This window comes from Cololabis saira, chromosome 9 (assembly GCF_033807715.1).
Source record: "Cololabis saira isolate AMF1-May2022 chromosome 9, fColSai1.1, whole genome shotgun sequence".
NCBI classification, from domain to species: domain Eukaryota; kingdom Metazoa; phylum Chordata; class Actinopteri; order Beloniformes; family Belonidae; genus Cololabis; species Cololabis saira.
The window spans coordinates 25,195,231-25,214,158 of NC_084595.1; the positions used below are offsets into that span (position 1 = coordinate 25,195,231).

The 18,928-nt window shown below is 39.3% G+C and overlaps 1 protein-coding gene across 2 annotated transcripts; it reads left to right on the plus strand.

The window, feature by feature from the left end:
* Window positions 1-183: 183 nt before the first annotated feature.
* lzts1 (leucine zipper, putative tumor suppressor 1) lies at window positions 184-18,618 on the plus strand. 2 transcript variants are annotated; one of them, XM_061728940.1, is made up of 10 exons: window positions 184-479; window positions 9,012-9,070; window positions 10,465-10,817; window positions 10,900-11,037; window positions 13,013-13,172; window positions 13,812-14,200; window positions 14,297-14,470; window positions 14,637-14,768; window positions 16,483-16,677; window positions 16,916-18,618. In XM_061728940.1, the coding sequence occupies exons 3-10, from the start codon at window positions 10,581-10,583 to the stop codon at window positions 17,462-17,464; spliced, it is 1,974 nt and encodes a 657-aa protein (XP_061584924.1). In that variant the 5' UTR covers window positions 184-479; window positions 9,012-9,070; window positions 10,465-10,580; the 3' UTR covers window positions 17,465-18,618. The 2 variants fall into 2 exon arrangements, with proteins under 2 accessions (XP_061584924.1, XP_061584925.1); XM_061728941.1 differs by lacking the exon at window positions 9,012-9,070.
* Window positions 18,619-18,928: the final 310 nt, after the last annotated feature.

Consider the following 18,928-nt stretch of genomic DNA (forward strand, 5'->3'; position numbering starts at 1 on the left):
AGTAATTAAAGGGTTTTAATAAAGCAGAAATATTGCATTGCTAATGAGAAATGTGTAAGCGAAGTGACTGCAGGGCACACAGCAAAAGGGAGGGTGGATGGGACAGTGGTGGATGTTCAGAGTGAAGGAGCGAGTGGGAGGGAGTTCAGGAGGGAGGCAACGAGGATACACTGTAAGACAGGAAAAGAAAAAGAGAAGTAGTGTGTTTATGGAGGAATGTGACAGTGTTTTGTGCATGGGAGATGGGATGGAGCGATTGTATCACATGAAGCGTTGAAAAGGTGTGGTGAGGGAATCCAGAGAAAACCCCAGCAGCATAAGCAGAGATTTAGCTTTTTTTCAATTTATTTTTCTAAAACCAGAGCTGCTAATTTGTATCCATCTTAGGGGTGTTTCTCCACAGTGATCTACAAAGATTTGGGAGACTCAGCAGTAGCAGCAGTTGCTGTAACTGTGGGGACAGACAGACTATAATGGAGGTAAGTCAGCTCTAGAGACTTCAAGGAAGTGTGGCTAATGGAGTAGATGTGACATGTGGTTGTAACTGACTTAAGGATTTTAAATCAAGTATAAAGCAACTCAATTATAGGGATTTGTTTAAAGATCTCAGCATGAGAGCAATGCTAGTCTTTTGCCACTTTTTGTGTAGAATTTGGATTTCAAACATTGTAGATGAAGTGTTTCTTCCCCCTATGTTTGATTGCAATGGACTGCCAGCAACGTGCCTAACTTGTAGCACAGTCATTTGTGGATAAACCATTGTTTTGAAAATAACGAAATAACAGGGACTTGCATGGGACTTAGTTTAAATGTTACACTATGTATAGCAATTTGAGAAATGTATACTAATTAAAACTGAGCTGGTAGATTCAGGTATTTTAACCACAATTAACAGTTGTCCCACCCACGATTCCCTATGTAACCGTCCCCAGTCTACCTCTTTCTTTTTTTATTTTCTGAAATGACAACAAAAGGTGACTCTCTGCAGAAGAAACCCGCACTGTCACACCTGTGTACAGTAGCATGCATGTCGAGACCTGCACACATCATGAATGTCTGTATTGTGCTGGTGACTAGGTGAATGGGCAAGTACAAGTGACTTGTTCAGGCATGTTCAGCTTTGCTATGTTTGTTAATATATAATTTAAAAGGAACTTTGGAAAAAGAGAGTGTGGGGTAAAAGTAGAAGAGATGTCTTGGTTTTTCACTGGTAAGCTATATGATCTTTTGATGCAAGGTGTAGAAATCATTGATGTGGATACCTTCTCTTTACAGTCCATTTTAAACTCTTTCTATTTTACACTTTCTTGCATGATTATAATGCATTGTTCCATTAATTTGATAAGTGGCAATTAGAGCTATCTGTCATGACCTGCTAAAGAAGAAGCTTCCTAAAATAACTGTCCCAGATACCCAAATACAGCATCCTCTCATGAATGAGGGCTCTGTCATAGAAGTGCAGCATCTCTGTATCTTCATGCATCTTGACTCATAATGGTGTTGTGAAAAATACACTTCTTCATGATTCCCACTTTTTAAAAAAAGCAAGTGAACACCAGCAATTACTTTTGTTAGCCGTGACACCTAAAACTGCTGAAAGATAAGAGATTTCTTACTTTAGTATTACAAGGTCATGGGGCTTTTATTTTGGAGCTGAGCACAGGTATCGCCCGCAGCAAATATTTCCAGCTGCTTTGAGGGTAATATAGACCCTTTAAAGTGAGCTCAGTGAGTCTTTTTGTACTCCCACACAATGCCTCACACATGCACACACACACACACACACACGCACACACACATACACATACACAGCCACAACAGATTAGGAGGCTGGGAGGATGGCTATGCTCAAGAATGACAACCTTATCACTGAGTCTTCAGCTTGCAGGTCAGCGGGCCCTGGTGCCAGGAAAGGTATCATTCTTTTCCACTTAGCTATGAATATCGTCATTCTGTGATACTATGTTAAATAAATACTTTTTGATGGAATGGCTGTGTGTGTGACTGCCAGAGTAATCCCAAAATAAGGAAGCTCATAGAAAACAAATTCACTGTGCTTAAAAATAGACAAATGTTATTCTCCTACTTGTTTCAAGCACAATTTATGACCTAGTAATGTAAAATCATTACGAAACCAGGATAAAACATTTACAAGACAGCTTATGTTTTTTTATTTATGTGACTATATTTACTTATATAATTATAACCATTATAATAGTTATAATCTAAAATAATAATAAAAAAAGTTTTTATGGCATTCATTTTAAATTTTATTGCAACTTGTATCCTGGATATGTGATACTGTCTGTTCAAAACATGTGACAAGTAATGGGAAAAGTATAAATATATTCTTTAATAATAGATAAGGACTGTTTTAAAAGTTCTAAAAATATTGCCACGTTCTACAATAAACCTTCACTTGCTTTTCTATGAGTGGAATAAAAGCCTTAGTAGTAAATTTTTCATGACAGTGGAGCTGACCATGATCTGCTAAATTTGACGGAGGAGACATAAAACTCTTTATAACCACTTCTGAACAGATTCCCAGGCTTTTTCTGTGTGACATGTTCCACGCTAATAACCATTATTGTATAGGTGGGTATGGCTTGATAAAGAAAGATAAAAGGACAGATATTTAATTTTAGCATTTTTTAATTCATGAGCATCAGCTCCCATCTTCGTCAAAGTCCTAAATGCTCCCATTAAAAATGCATTTTACTCTTTACTGCAACTGCCAAGGTTATGCAAATGCATGTAATTCAGGAGCAGGAGTTGGTCAGCCATACAAATCCAGCAAGCTGCACAGAGAGCCTCCTTATCTATTAAAACCAAAGAAGGTTGATTGTTTGGTTGACCTAATGTCTCATCTGGATGTGCATAACAGCATTTAAATGCAATCTAATTTCATCAGGGGGTCCTTCACTAAAAGCTGGTCTCTTGTCAAAGATTCAGTCATGCGCCTGCCAGCAGAAGACTCTGAGATCAAAATAATGAGTTAGAAACATTTACTGCATGATTTATGATTGAGCCTTTCTATGAATCTAGACTCTGTAAACTGTGAATAGAGGATACATTAACTATGTGCTGGGCAGCAGTTATCAACATATAATGCAATGTTAGCCCCTTTGAATACAAAATCTCTCACATACTCAGTCTCTTTCTGCTTGTGCCTCTCAGTCTGTGCCTGGTACTCCATCTCTTCTACTCTGGGGCGGTAATGAGTGTCTGGTATTCTGAGCTTCAGCATTGAAGCTCTATTCATGCTCAATCTCCTTTACAATGCACCAAAAGGATTACCCAATTAGCTGATATTGGATGTCATTGTGTGTAGGTCTATGTGTAAATCTGTGTGCATGTAAGTATAGACACTAGATAGACGCTACAGCAGTGAAAGTGAAAGATGGATGACTGTCTCTATCCCACACTTCATTCCCAGTTGATGTTCTACTGGAGGCCATATTAGTCATCTGCACAGCTTAGCCCCTGCGAGTGATTGTGTGGATTTGTGTGTCTTACAGAGAACACGAGTGAGAAAGAGAAATGGGAGCCTTGACAAGCTATAGAGGATGACAGAGAAAGAGAGAGTATTACCCCTCAATAATTCAATCTACGAGCCCATCACTTTCTGGGAATATACTCCGTGCTGTCATATGTCAGCTGTTTCTTCTTCGTCTCACCATAAATTTTAAGATTAATTTATACTGACATTCTTGTGATGACAGGAAATGCCTTCTTCATTACTGTGAATCATTTTCTGCTTTCTGCAAACTATGGATCAATTCCACCCATCTGAAGTGTTACATCGCATTAGGCATTCATGGGACTGAACAGTATAAATATTGATTTAGAACAACATATTCTCTAGACATAACTGTGCAATTCTCTTTTTTTCTGCATTGTATATGGTTAATCATGAGTATACACCAATGCCAACAGAGTGTTTACTTGATCTTTCTCACAACTCTTCTGTTCAGACTAAAATCGACAATAAGTTGTTTTCTTTTTCAAAAACCAGGTCATGTTTGATATATTAACCCAAATGTTGATGAGTGAGCATGGAAGATGAAATAAGAAAGTTGAAAGAAAAATGTTTGACTTTTTCTGTAGTCTTGGATGCATCACAATGATTTAACAGTTTAAAGGTCTATAAAGTCAGCGAAAATGGTCAAATCTATAAATCTGCTCCAGTAGACACCTGTGGGATGGATGGATGGATGGATGGATGGATGGATGGATGGATGGATGGATGGATGGATGGATGGATGGATGGATGGATGGATGGATGGATGGATGGATGGATGGATGGATGGATGGAAAATTCTGTGTTTCAAATTGGGTATAACCCTGTGTGGGCTGTTTAAAAGAGAAGAAGAAAGAAAAAAATACTTTGCACCGAGCAATGTATTAAATATTGTGCTTTTGAAGCACATCTAATAGTAAGACTCTTATCTTTCACCCAAACCAACTGAATGTTTAATCACATGGACTAGAGTATAAATTTCACAAGCTATCAGATAAAACATCAGTTTAAAGTCCATTTATACCAATTTTTCAAGTTTGTTTAAATATTTAAGTCAGTCATGTCTAAGTTATATAATGGGCCCAAGATTAAAGAGTCTACAAAATGAACCGCCTATGAAGTATAAAGCAGAACATTTAAGCGTCATTGGCCTTTCATTTTAAAGACTGTAAGATGTGTACACTTTAACAAAGCAAAAGATTGACCTACAAACACACAAAAAAGACATTGAACTAGATAGGTTGCATATGCATCTGTTAGAAATTACCATGCAGACAGAGAGATTAAAGAGATGCCATCTGGCACCGTGTACAGTGAGAGCAGAAGAGAGGCTCGTACTCATTGAGAAACAGGTATAAATCCTGGACCTTTATAACACACTGCTGCCTACCACTGGCTGTGATAATGGATTTGCTACGCTTCGTGAATGTGTATTTATCAGAGTGTGTGTATGTGTAACTGTGTGTGTCAGCATATGTCTTTAGTGGGATGTGTTTGGGGGTGTATTGTCAGCTCGCCTTGTGTCAGGCAGGTCAGCTGGGGCTCAAAAGCGAGGTTGGATCAACCCCCACACCCCTTCCCCAAACACACACACACACACACATGCACGTAACCCCCCACTTGCACACGAACTAACACACATGCTAAACGAGCACTCAACGCTCTTTTGTGCAGATATTGGCAAACATGAGCCAGTCAGATACAAGATTTGGTATATGCATGCACCCACACACACATGCACTCACTCACCTTAAATAAAACAGTCCACTCAGCCGGTGCCAGTGTGCCAGTGGGGGGTCTGAGACGGTCTGTTATGACGAGGATGTTGGTGGCAGTAACCAATGATGATAATAACTACCATTGTTATTAGAATTACCATTAATATCTTTACTATTATTATTTTGGTTATTATTTTTGGCTTTTTTTTGCTATTTCTATCATCAATGTCACTTTTATGGGTTATACTGTAGGTGTTTGCGTATCTTTGTATATACAGTATACCTTTGTATATATACAGTACGTGTCTGGCCAAGGTGATGTTGCAGAGGCTCATCAATAACTTCACAGAGCAGGTGTTGCCTGAGTCCCAGTGTGGTTTTCGAAAGAACAGGAGCATGGTCGACATGATATTTACAGCGCGGCAACTCCAGGAAAACTGTCGGGAACAACACCAAGACCTCTTCCTGGCTTTCCATAAGGAACTCGAGTCGAGCAGTGGTGTTGCAGTGGATTACGGGTTGGATGGAAACCTCTTTAACATTCGGAGACTCAAAGCAACCACTAAGCTGTCCAGAGAGCGGGTCCTTGAGCTGCAGTACGCAGACGACTGTGCTCTTGTGGCACACTCTCCACAAGACCTTCAAGCCATCCTTGCTGTGGTTGTCAAGGTCAACACCATCTGACCATCAAAACAGAAGTGGTCTGCCAATGGAGTTCCAGCATCGCAAACACCCTGCCTTCCTTCACCATTGACCACAAGCCACTAACAATAACACCATCTTTCAAGTACCTAGGCAGTATCCTCTCCGAAAACTGCACCATTGACAGTGAAATCCAAAATCGGATCAAGCAGACATCAGCTGCCTTTGGGAGACTACGACGAAGAGTCTTTTAGAACAACAACCTCCACCTACACACCAAAGTTGCTGTCTACCAGGCTGTCTGCATCACTACCCTCCTCTACAGCTCTGAAGCTTGGACCTCATATAACCGTCACATCAAGGCCCTGGAGCGCTTCCATATTGGTTGCCTCCAGCGTATCCTTGGCCTCACCTGGCGTGATCATGTGCCTCATACTGAAATACTTGCCCAGACCAACTGCAGGAGCATTGAGGCCATGATCACTCAGCACCAACTGCGCTGGCTCGGACATGTCATCCGGATGTCCGAAAACAGACTAGAATAGAATACTGTATGGCCAGCTACGCCATGGACGGAGCCTGGCAGGTGGGCCCAAGAAGCGGTACAAGGATCAGCTGAAGACCTCACTGAGGAAGTGGAAGATCAGGCCTGAGGACCTTGCTGACCGCGACCTGTGGCGGCAGTGCCATGAAGGTACACACAGGCTGGAGGAGGGCAGGACTGCCAGGAGGCAACAACGGAGACTCAGGAGAAACACACCCTTGACTGCCAGTAACACCACCACAACTACAACCTACACATGCCCTACCTGCAATAAAATCTGTGGTTCCAGGATAGGGCTCTTAAGCCACCAACAAACTCACCGCTAAGGACATAAGTGGACGTCATCATCGGACTCGATGGACAACCAGAGAGAGAGACAGTACGTGCACATGCTTAGGCAAATGTGTGTAAGTGAAAATATATATATATATATATATATATATATATATACTACACATACACACACAAAATATAATATCCAAATAGATGATAAACTTAGTGTTTGTACTCACAAATAGGAAGTTTACACATTGGTTTGTCTTTATTAAGGACAACACAATTTGTTAACCATTAATTAATATGTACATACACACACTAATGGATATATGGTTATGTATGTTTATTGACTGTATAGTTAACTGGAAGTATATAACTTCATATTGGTATATTTACATACGTACGGGCATTTAAATATACATGTACATATATTTGTATACATAGAGATAGTGTGTATACATTAGTTTCATGTAATCAGTATGTATATACGAGTCCCAATGTGTGTGGGATGCCTACACACATTCTAAACACACAAATTATACAACTAGACAGAGAATGCCCCCCCCCCCCTTCTCTCGCTCTGTCCTTTCTGTTTGTTTATATCAATTTCAATATTCACATTTCATTCCAACACAATCCAATAACACTCTCACACACACCCATGCACACAAAAAAGATCAAAATGCATATATGTGTGGCTTTCAGGTTTTGCCAAATTTGGTTCTAACCATTAATATATATGCAGACTACTGGGTGAAAACAATAACAAAAAAAACTCAAAGGTCAGACCATTTTTACTTTTTTTTTAGAATTTGAAATATTGGTTGCGGAAAAAAATACTTTTAAATTATGTCTCCATTTGCATGAGTAAAATACACCACTGATGAGACACAAGTGAGAGGGGCTATAAAAGTGAAACATCACCATTCAAACAAGCAGGCTTCAGGGTCTGAATAGGACTAATCGAGGAACGATGGCAGTCAACCGAAAAGATGAGGGAAGAGTGCTCTAGCAGATCAACAAAGATACTGAAAATTATTCAATATAGGTCAAAAGACTGCAAGAAACTTTGGAGAGAAAGGTTGGGTCCAATCACATGTAATGCAAGGTCAACCTTCGCGCAGTTCTTTGTGCTCATCTAGAGATAACATCTATGCTGTTCATCACAGTTTATCAGTTCAGTTTTAACAGCTGATTTGTCATGACTGTATCAGTAAACCAGTAATGTTCTGACTCTAGAAAACATGGTAAAACACTGCTTTTCTTTTCACATTGTACACAAATAGAGTGTAATATTCATGCTTCTTTTGTCAGCAGCAGTGAAGGAAATTAACAAGAACGTTTCTGAAATGGTTGTTTGTTTATTTTAAATGTAGTTCATTGTATATCTTTTTATTTTGTGTGATTGTATTTCATTTACAAGCTTTGTTTTCTTTTTTAATTCAATACAATGTGTGCTCTGTGGGATGCTGAATGCTGTTCTGCCTTAGAAAGACAGATTCAACAATGACCCCGTGAAAGCGTGAAGCGTTTGTGCGGACACGCAAAAGTGTGGGAAAGCATGAGCTCGTAGGTGTCTGACTGAACAGACAGCATGAAGGCAGAACAGTGTTAAATTGCTGTAAAACTGAGGCTCTCCAGTCCCTTTATTATAAGGACTAGTCGTTTATTTAACACTAAAATATGGTCCTTGGCTGTTTAGGGAGAATACATCAACCGGCACACAAGAGTCCACACAAAGAGGGCACACTTCAGCAGACAAAGAGCAAAAAGATAGAGGGTGACCGCCTTTTTTCATCCTTCAGATGAATTGTTTGTTCAGGGTGGGTGCAGGGTACTGAGTGGGATGGATGGGTAAGAGGGAGGGACTGAAAGGATAAGGGAGGGAGGGAAGAATGAATGGTTATTACACTGTTTGTCAATGCACAAATGGGGGGGTGTCTTAGGGGTGAGTGCAGGCGGGGGGGGTTGCACCGAGAGTGTAAAAGATCTTTTGTGAAAGCAGGGAGTTAATCACTTGAGCGGCACACGCCAGTTCTATGGGAGCACATGTTGTACACCGGCTCCCCTGAGAGGAGTGGGAGGTCACATATAGACACACACACACAATCGCACACACACACACAACTGAATCTACATTTCGTTATGATGCAAAACTGGGCACAGGCTGAGTACACAACAAGGAAGACCCACCCCCTTCTACTGAACAGTTAGCAGACCCTCCTGGCTGGGGTGATGGTGTTTGCATTTGCCGCTTGTTCATTCATACTTGCACAGACGTGAACTCCTCTGTCTGTTTGTTTCCTTCAAGACAGGGTGTATGGATCTGCAGGGGCTTTGGTAGAGATGGATGCTTAGTTTGACCTAGCAGTAAGTAAAATCTATTGTTTCATTACTTTGGTCTCTTGTCAGCGGTGGACGTGGATATCTGAGAGTGTAGTCTGTAGTTTAGATTAACTGGCAGACACACAGGCACAATAAGACTCAGAGAGATACAGATATATGTCAGAGGCTGTTTACCACACTGACACAGAGCATTCTTGTGCTCTATAGGCTCTTGAAGGCACAAATTTTAAATGACAAGTAACTAGACAACATTTGGTGTCCGTTTACTTCTCTGATTATATTTCGAATTGCACCGTGAAGAATTCAAGAAGATGTGCTGCGAGATGTGTTTTATAATGTGCATGAAATTAAACCTAACCCAATTTCCCATTTCCACCTGGAAAACACCAGAGCAGTCTATTTTCTCCTTTACACACAACTCTTAGAGACGTTCATGTCTTACTTGCTGTCTTGTATGATGGTGCTATAATTTTCCACATCATGTCTTTGTTTCTGGAGGGATGAAAGTGTAACAGCTTTGAAAAACCCTCCCTCTTTCATTCATTATTTTCCCTCTGAAGGATGCTTGGGAACTGGACAATGACAGTTATTTGGTGCCTTACAAACACAGGGCAACAATTTATTGTGGATTAACCTTAAGTCGAATGCAGAGCACACTAATATGTGACTTTGAGCCAGCAGTTAGTTCCATGCTTTGTTATTGTGGCCATTATAAAAGACTTAAAGCCTGAGGACCAGGTGGCTCCAGGAGCAGAGATCAGTCAGTGTGGAGCCCTTTGCCACTAAAAGTCACCACTGAGCCAACTTTTCCCCTGTGGGTTGGAGATCCTGACAACAGCATCTGGGGTCTAGAGGTCTTTAAAAAAAAAAAAAGGTGGCAACAGTGAAACAGCTTCACCGGTAACCATAGTCACCCACTGAAAGAGTATGTTAACCTCATGAATTTTTTAATGCTTTGGGTGCTAAAACTTTAATGATTACTAAACAAATTTGATGTGAACACAACATTTCTGGCAGTTTGTTTGTTCAAATAAAATAATGAAAAGTGACGATCACTGCCAACCGTTACTCAGCAGCACCAGCTAAGTGTTGAGTAGGCAGTGAAGGGCTTAATTGCCGGTTTGTTTTAAGGAAGGGCACCCAAAGGTTTAGTTGTCAAATTCAACGGCTGAACCATAAATCTAAAAGTACAAAGCCAGGCAAAATACCAAGAGTGACGTTTTTTCAGCTTGTTTGCTTTACAAATATGAGTACACCTGCTTCAACACATGCATTGAAAAGGAAACAATAAGATTAAACAACAGATGACAGCAAAGATTACTTTCAATTGTAATGATGAGATACAGTACTTTATATTTTCTGTTTTTAATGTCATTCATTCATTCTTTCATTAATTCATGATTTTTTCTGTCTCGCAGATGAAAACAATGAGAGAACTCCTCTGGGGTCATGAGACGAGTCCGCCCATCACTGCTTTTTAATTTGACCATCTGGACTTCAGCCCCATCCGGTCGTCACCTCAGCTTGCCGGACCATGGGTAGTGTCAGCAGCGTCATTAATGGAAACAGCCTCAACAACAAACACTGCAAGGCGTCTGAGTATAAGTTGAAAGAGGGGACAGGACACCATAGAAGGAGCGGAGGTTGTAATCTTGACGGATTACTAAAGTGCGGCTTTGCTCAGAGCTCCTCATCCTCCACTCACAATCCTCACTCTAAAGGCCTCACCCACTCCAGGTCAGGAAGAAGTGAAGACTTCTTTTACATCAAGGTGAGCTTAAGTACATCTTCAGATCACATTAACAAAGACCAGAATTTATGTGGTTGGATGAAATGTTTTTGTCTCACACAAGGTGAACCATAAACCGAGATCTTTGTGCCACCGAGAAAGATTGATGGAGGATAGAGTGACCAGGGATGGAGAATCAGAGGAACGACAGCACCCGAAGCTGCTGTTCATGCCCGGAAAGATGACTGAGATGCCGAGCATGGTATTCAGATTTTAGATGATAATATGAATTGTAAGGTCACATCTGATGGTGAATGTGCCACTGGAGCCAGCATGGTTATTTTTGTCTAATAACTGGAAACAGAGGAAACTGATTATTTAAAATAAAAAAACTCCTACGCTGGAGCTCCAGCCAGGCAACCAGTCAAGAGCGTGCAACCAAGACACAGACGTGCATACAATTTTCCTTAACCTGAATGGAAAACATTACGTGATTAAGCAAAGATGTGAAGATGAATTTATAAGGCCTTGGGGGAAAAAAACTAAAGTTGTTGCAAGAGAATCCAGCTGCACTTTAACTGCTACAAAACAGATGATCTTTAGTCAACTGCAATGCCCCAATGACAACTAAAAGCAAATTAAATACTTAGCAGAATGTTCTCTTTTTTGTTTTTCATGGAGGATGACTGAGTGAAAACAGTTTAAAAAAAGAACACTTCTTCACCAATTAAGACTATAGATTACTAATCAAAAAAATAGAAAGAAGTGTTTAAAAAAAGATGTTTACACTTTTCATACAGGCCACTCATATTCACTGACGTGGAGCCCAATTAGCATGACGTATGAAATAATTGTTGCATTCCTGTAACATAGGCATAAGGCACATGGGAAAATATTATTTAATTTTTTCCTTTTGGCTCATATTTCATTAGCATTGAAAATGCTAAAAAATATATCATGCATTTCACCAAGTGAAAATACTATTCAGCCTAAACCACAATGTGCCTTCAAAAAAAGTTCATATTAATTTAAAAAGTAGTACTTGTCATATTATTGACCAGGCAAACAAAGATTTTCTGACAACTTCACGTGTAACAATTATGCTCATGACTTGCCGTGTGGAAATAACAAGGTCACAAGTTCCTCTTGAGGCCACAACCTGTCCAAGACACATCTGGGAAGTAATTATACAATGTGAATGGATTTGTCGAATGCAACCAGTCAAATTAGATCCTGCTTCCACCTAACCAGCTGCAGGAATTAACATTATATTTCAACCCTTCTCCTGGAACCCTCATACACTTTAAGATACTGGGTTGAAACGTTTTATGCTGTCAATCTGTAGCTCCACTGATGTTGAAGGGGAAAATCCACAACAGATAGCATGGTTTAACAGGTTTTAACCTTTCCTTATATAATGTGCTGAACTTTTCTAACTTGTCAATTAACACTCCACAGATAAAAGACCAAAGAATACCTTGATAATCTCAGAGAAATAAGTTTTGTACAACTATGCTAAAGCATACAGTTTTTTCATCGATAAGTTTCATTCCTCATAGGAGGAATGGATAAGAAGAAAAATAGAAAGAGAGATCAAGGGATGGAGAGAACTTGACAGATTAAAGAAAAAAACAAGGAAAGGCATTCCAGCCGTGAAGTCAGTGAGAAGGAATGCTGAGCTCACAAGCTTTACCTCTTACACTTCAGCAATAGCTCATATTATTAATATCACATAGAGAAGCTATTCATCTTCCCTCAGACAGCACATGGAGCGGAGATAGGATGCAGAGGAGCACAGAAAGAGGGGAAGCATGGTGCTACTACCAATGACGGGCTTGGACAGCACAGAAGGGGCATGTGGAGTATAAGTTCATCGCAGAAATGGGTTTTCTCCTTTTTAAGACAGTCATGGGAATCTTTCTTGGAGCTATAGCTGTGTGGCTTTTAATAGTGTCAGGTTCTGGAGAGGCAATTCTGCATGCTTCAGTTGTTCTATTTCCACTGGGAAGAGACAACTGGGGGAAAATGTACCCCTTTCATTTTTAGTGGCCTCCAGTATGTGACAATCACCACTGCATCGTTGTGAAAACTGATTCTTAAGTTTCCGAACGTAACTCTTCCTCTTCAAGTGTAAAAGGATGTGGTGTTTGCCGTGCTGTCGGCTGAAAGGAGTCACAGAATATAAAAACATAAACAGGAAAGAACACCCCTGACTGTGTGTCATTTCACTTTTCTAGAGCTCTGCTGAGAAGTCACTGGTCCATACCACTGCCTTCAAATCTGTGAATCCCACAAGGGTTTCCTCCAGTGACACAGGCCACAACAGCCTGGACCACATCCTTCGTCCTCTGAGGAAAGCAAACAGCTCAAATGTTGGACACAAGCAAGAAAACTTAGGTTTGTACACTGTAAGAAATGTTCGTAAAAATTACAGTGAAAAACTGTAAAATAGCAACAGTAAAAGACCGTAAAATCCAAAATAGTTTATCACTGTAGTAGATAGATTATATTACCCTAAATCAAGAAAGAGTACATAACTATACTTTTTACTGTAATAATATGTAGAAATCACACAATTTTACTGTAAAAATATAATTTTTTGGTAAAAAAATGTGAAAATACCATAATATCACAAGCATATAATTACCCTAAAATTAACGGTATTATTCTGTCTAAATTACAGATTTAGCTGATGTTTACATTTAAATTTACAGTATAAAACTGTAAATTTCATAAAACATTATGCAAAAACATACTGTATTTTCTACATAAACAGGTTTACAATATGTCTGTTTTTCATAGTAATTTACCGTAAACACAACAGTTCTCAACTATTAAATGTATGGTTGCCTGAAAAGCGTACCGTAATGTCATATACATTGTTAACGTTTTTTTACGGTGAAATTCTGGCAACCACAGCTGCCAGTATTTTACCGTAAATTTCACAGTATTCTGAGAAACACCCACCTTACCTTCTGATTAATTTACCTCAATGATAAATTTCAAATTTCTCTTATGTAATGTTTGATCTTTCAGGGACGCTGTCCGACTCTGGACGTAACTCCATGTCAAGCCTCCCCACCCACAGCACCAGTGGCAGCCTGAGAGCTTCCACGGGCCCCGTCATTCACAGTGACGGCAGCTCAATTCTTGGAAGCAGCCTCAGCAAAGGACAGCTGAAATTTTCTCCATGGAACAGCAGAAATAACAATAACCTTGACTGTAGCTACAGAGCTGGTTTAAACAGCAGTGCGTTGCCTCCTAAGGCGTACGAGGATGCTGGCTCCCCGTTGTCTGTAGATGAGCCAAGCACTCTCTCTGAAATTGCTGGTGGGATTCGGTCCCCCATAACTACAGATGAGTCGCTGATTGAACATTTGGAACAGAGGCTGCTGGAAAGAGAAACAGAACTACAGGAGTTACAGGTACCAAACTGTCATGTAACTAATAAAAATAACCCTGTCGGCACTACACACGAGCAGTTAAACTGTGCATGTCTAATTACTTTAACTTTCCAACAGGTGAGTTTAGAGGAGAAGGAAGTGCACACCTGCCAGCTGTTCGATAAGAGACAACGGTTCTGTGCCGAAGAGATGGAAGAGCTGAAGCAGCAATGCTCCACAAAGCTGCAACAAGTGTCGCAAATAGCTACAAAGACGCACCAGGCACTACAGCTGCAAGTCAGCCAACTCCAGGTCAGCCTTGAATGCACTGCAATCAGTGCTGATTGGTTTTAGCCCATGCTAATCCTTGCATAAGCCACTTCTTTGTCATCACCTTGTTAGTCGTGACGTGACATTGCATCACAACTTTTTCAAAGAAACAAAAGCATCAGAAAATGATGCACAAATTCTCATGTAGGAAGAAAACGAGAAGCTTCAGGAAGACCTCTTCAAGCTCACTCAAGAGAAGGACCGTGTGGAGCTCAGACTGAGGTCTTACGAGACGGAGAACACACAGCTCACACCGACACTGGAAGAAACTCAGTGGGAGGTGAGTGGCGTAACGGAGGACGTGAAACACTGTAGCAACCTGTGCTTGCAGCCCCATCACCTCCACCAGTAGGTGGAGGTGATGTTGATTTGATTTGATTTGATTTGATTTGATTTGATTTGAGGTGATTTGCCTCATTTTGAGGCAAACAAATGATATACAATTAATTACACAGTCTTAAGTAAAAGTTTGAAATATCCTTTCAGTTTCTTGTTTACAGTTTATTTTTTGTTTGTTTTTTTGCTTTTTGTTTACCCTTCAGACAGTTCTCGATAGTTAGAGTTTTTGTTTTGTTTTATTTTGTTTCGTTTTTAAGAAGATTTAAACCTTTGAAGTTCCACAAAGGTGAACCCAGCACAGCAGGAGTACACACGTTAAAACACTTTCACCTTCATTAACAGTAACTCTCTCTCACAGTCTAAAATTGAAGAAATTATCAAAATTACCAATGAAAGATGTGTGTTTCAAGTTGATGATGTGGGTAGACGTAAGCAACAAAAACTAGTTTGTCTAAGAAATGACTGGGAGAAAAGGTATTTTATATTCACCCCAAACAGCAACCAGCTAAAAGTGCACATTAAAATTGTGTTTGGGATTAATCACCCAACTATGGCGACACGAAGGTACATAAGATTAACACACTGCTAGTTCCAATACTAACATATGGCCTAAAAAAGAAAAAGAGCTTAGGTAGGAGTACTGGGTGATATAATGGAGAAAAAAACCGGGATAAAAATATTTAAAAAAAAAAAAAAAAAGAAAGAAAAAGAAAGCAAGAAACACTTTCCACCTAGATAGATTTTTAGCTTACTCTTTTAACACGAAGATAAAATGTGTACAATAGGTGTTATTATATAATTGTTTACTTGTTATTGGAAAAGAAACAATACATTTGTGTCCACACTGATGGACACAAATGTATTGTTTTTTGGTTGTTGTTTTTTTGTGTTTTTGTTTTCTTTGGACACCCTGCAGAACTTTTTTAGGGATTTTTCAGCCTTTCTTGTCTCCACATTTGGTGAATTTTGCAAATTGGATGAAACTCAGAATCCACCGAGTCAGTAAACAGATACATTCAGCAAACAGCAAGTAAAAGCAGAATCAAACAAAAGTGAACTTTCAATCTGATGTAAAATAGAAAGGACTGGGTCAGGTGGGAGGTAAACCTGGACGTCCCTGTTCTAGTTGTTGTGTAGAGCTCAATCATTTCTTTCATCATACAGTTTCACTAAATCCTACAAGACTCCACACCTGCAAATACTTTCCTCCACATTCTACATTTATTTGTTATTATATAAACAGAAATAACAACATTTTTATGAACTTCTGAGACTGTGCTGTACAGTTATGTCAAAAGATCCATCCCGGGTAGAGAGATGAGGTGATTTTTACTGGATTTTATACCTCCATTATGCAGCAACAGTTTTTGACTTTTAGTGAGTTTTACACGACATTACTTTTTTATTACTAACATTATAGTTAACTATAGTAACATATTAGGTACCTAAATGCACACAATTCACAGCGCAAATATTCTGTACAAGGCTTCAATATGAATATGAACAACCAAAACATAAACATTGTTAACAGGTAACATGCAACAGCATCCCATTGTCAGTACAAACAATGATTTATCTTCCCTGAACTTTCGATTGTACTATACCAGTCAGACATGTCCTGTCTCGTGTTCATAATCCTCTGTGTTTAAATGCAGGTGTGTCAGAAGACAGGAGAGATCTCGTTACTGAAGCAGCAACTCAGGGACTGCCAAGCAGACGTCAACCACAAGTTAAACGAGATTGTCAGCCTCCGAGCATCGCTGAAGGAAAACACAGCAAAAATGGAGATGCTTGAGAAGCAGAATAAAGACCATGAGAACAAAGTCTACTGCCGCACCTTAGAAGTTGAGGTTAGTCTATTGACAGTGATTAATTCCTCAAATCCAGACATGCACAGAATTTTCATACAGTACTTATGTAAGACACTTTTGGCAAGGATGCCGTCTAGCGTTGCCAGTTCTCTTGGAATTACAATCTTAATGACAGTCTTTAAGAGTGAGCGCATCTGAAATTGTATATAGTCACCGCTGTACTGTATGATTCAAAAATATTCTGATCTAATGTTTGGATACTTTCGATTTTACTTAGGTGTGCCAAAATGAGCTTCAGCGGAAAAAGAATGAGGCTGATTTTCTAAGAGAGAAAGTGAGCCAACTGGAGAAAGACATTCATGGCTTGAATCAGGATCTCACTTCATCCAAAGACCAGAGGCTGCCGCACAGTTTGGAGCTCGATACCCAGTCCCAGACACAGGCCCTGGAAAGACCAGTTCAACGTTGTGACTTCTCTGAACAGGGCCAGGAGGTGGAGAACAGGACACACACTTCCACTGGATCACTCCAAAGAGAAGTGGACAGACTGAAGCAGCAGCTCAGGGAGGAGCAGAACGCTCAAGTGAGCCTGGCGAGCAGCTTTGAGCAGGAAAGGCAGACGTGGAACAAAGAAAAAGACAAGGTCATCAAATACCAGAAACAGCTTCAGATCAACTACCTGCAGATGCACAAGAAGAACCAAGACCTGGAGAGGATACTGAAGGAGCTGACGGCTGAGCTTGAAAGTCGGACAGAGTTAAGCATGGGCATTGGCTACAACTCAGGTCTACAAACTTACGATGACGTCATTGCCACAGAGATTTGAAGGTTTCGGTAACACGCATGCTGTCCGTAAAAGTGATACCATCTTGACTTTTAATTTTTCATCACATCTGTCTCACTGAAGCATAGAACATCACAGCAACTCAGTATTTTAATACTTTGTGTTGTACTCTAGCTATTTATTAGTGTACATAATCCATAGAGTATTTTTTTTGTGTCCAAGTCACAAAAAACAATACTACTGAAAATAGTTATTAATGATGAAACTGTTGTAACTTTTTTAAAGGTAAATAACAAGTTATTTAACTTGTTTAAGAGTTTTTTTTTTCTTTGCCATGTTATCTAACAGGACCAATTAACGTTCAAATCATTCAGTTTTGTTCTTTTAACAAGCGAGGCAACCACTTAATCATTTTTGTCACTATAAATGTCTGATTGTAATAAATGACACGCATGATAATTGCTTAACATCTGTCTCTTCCAGCATGACAATGATTTATCATGTTTTGTTAATGGTGAGTCCTAAACCTTCATATAACTTGCCCCATTTATCAAAGTTCACTGTATCCTCCCATAATGTCTTTTCTCAGCGGGTTTCAGCATGCAACACAGCTACAAACCATGAAGTCTTTGTAAAACAATGCACCAATCTTAACTTGTGAATATTTGTCACTGCCACATCTATTAAAAAAAAACACTCCACTTCAAAAGTCATGTCTAAATTATGTTCATTAGTCAAACATTTTCACCCTTAAAAGATAATGAATGTTCAATATGCAAACAATCAATACAGTTAAGATAATGTCTTCCGTTTCTAATATATTTTTGTCAGTCTTGTAATATTTAAATGTTACTATATTTCAGAAAATGTACCTTGATTTGCCAGTGAAACTATCAATTTAGTGCCATATGAATTCACCTTGTGACTACTACTGTTCCTAATATCAAAATTATTTAAAAAAAAAAGATTTTTCATTCAAAGTATATTAACTTGATATGCTTGTCAAAATTTGTTTGCTCCAATTAATTTTACAAACACCAGCAGAGATTAAAATTGTGGATCAAAGGAACTCTAAGAAGTCTATATTCAAAAAACAGATTCATGTTTGAATTTATTAAACACAAAGTTTATTACACATTGCCATGCTGATTCCTCGCACAGAAATGCAAATAATTACAACATTTAAATTAAAAAAACCTCTTCTTAGATAAAGCACAAATTTCCTCTCTCTGTCTTTTTTGAGCGCAAAAGGAAATATTTCCAAAAAAAATGATAGATAACTATATCTATCCCTCTCCAAACAATGTTTGTGAGGGTCAGATGGAAGTGCCTTACTTTGAGGAAAAAAAATGATTTCTAACATAAAATCCAGCCATTTATATAGCTGCACTAACATGCAGATACTCTGCATCCTGCAAGGGCAGGGTAGTCTATGAAGCAAAACTGTGACTACTCCACCTACTCAACAGTGAGAAATACACTAGAAGATGTGTACGTACGCACGGT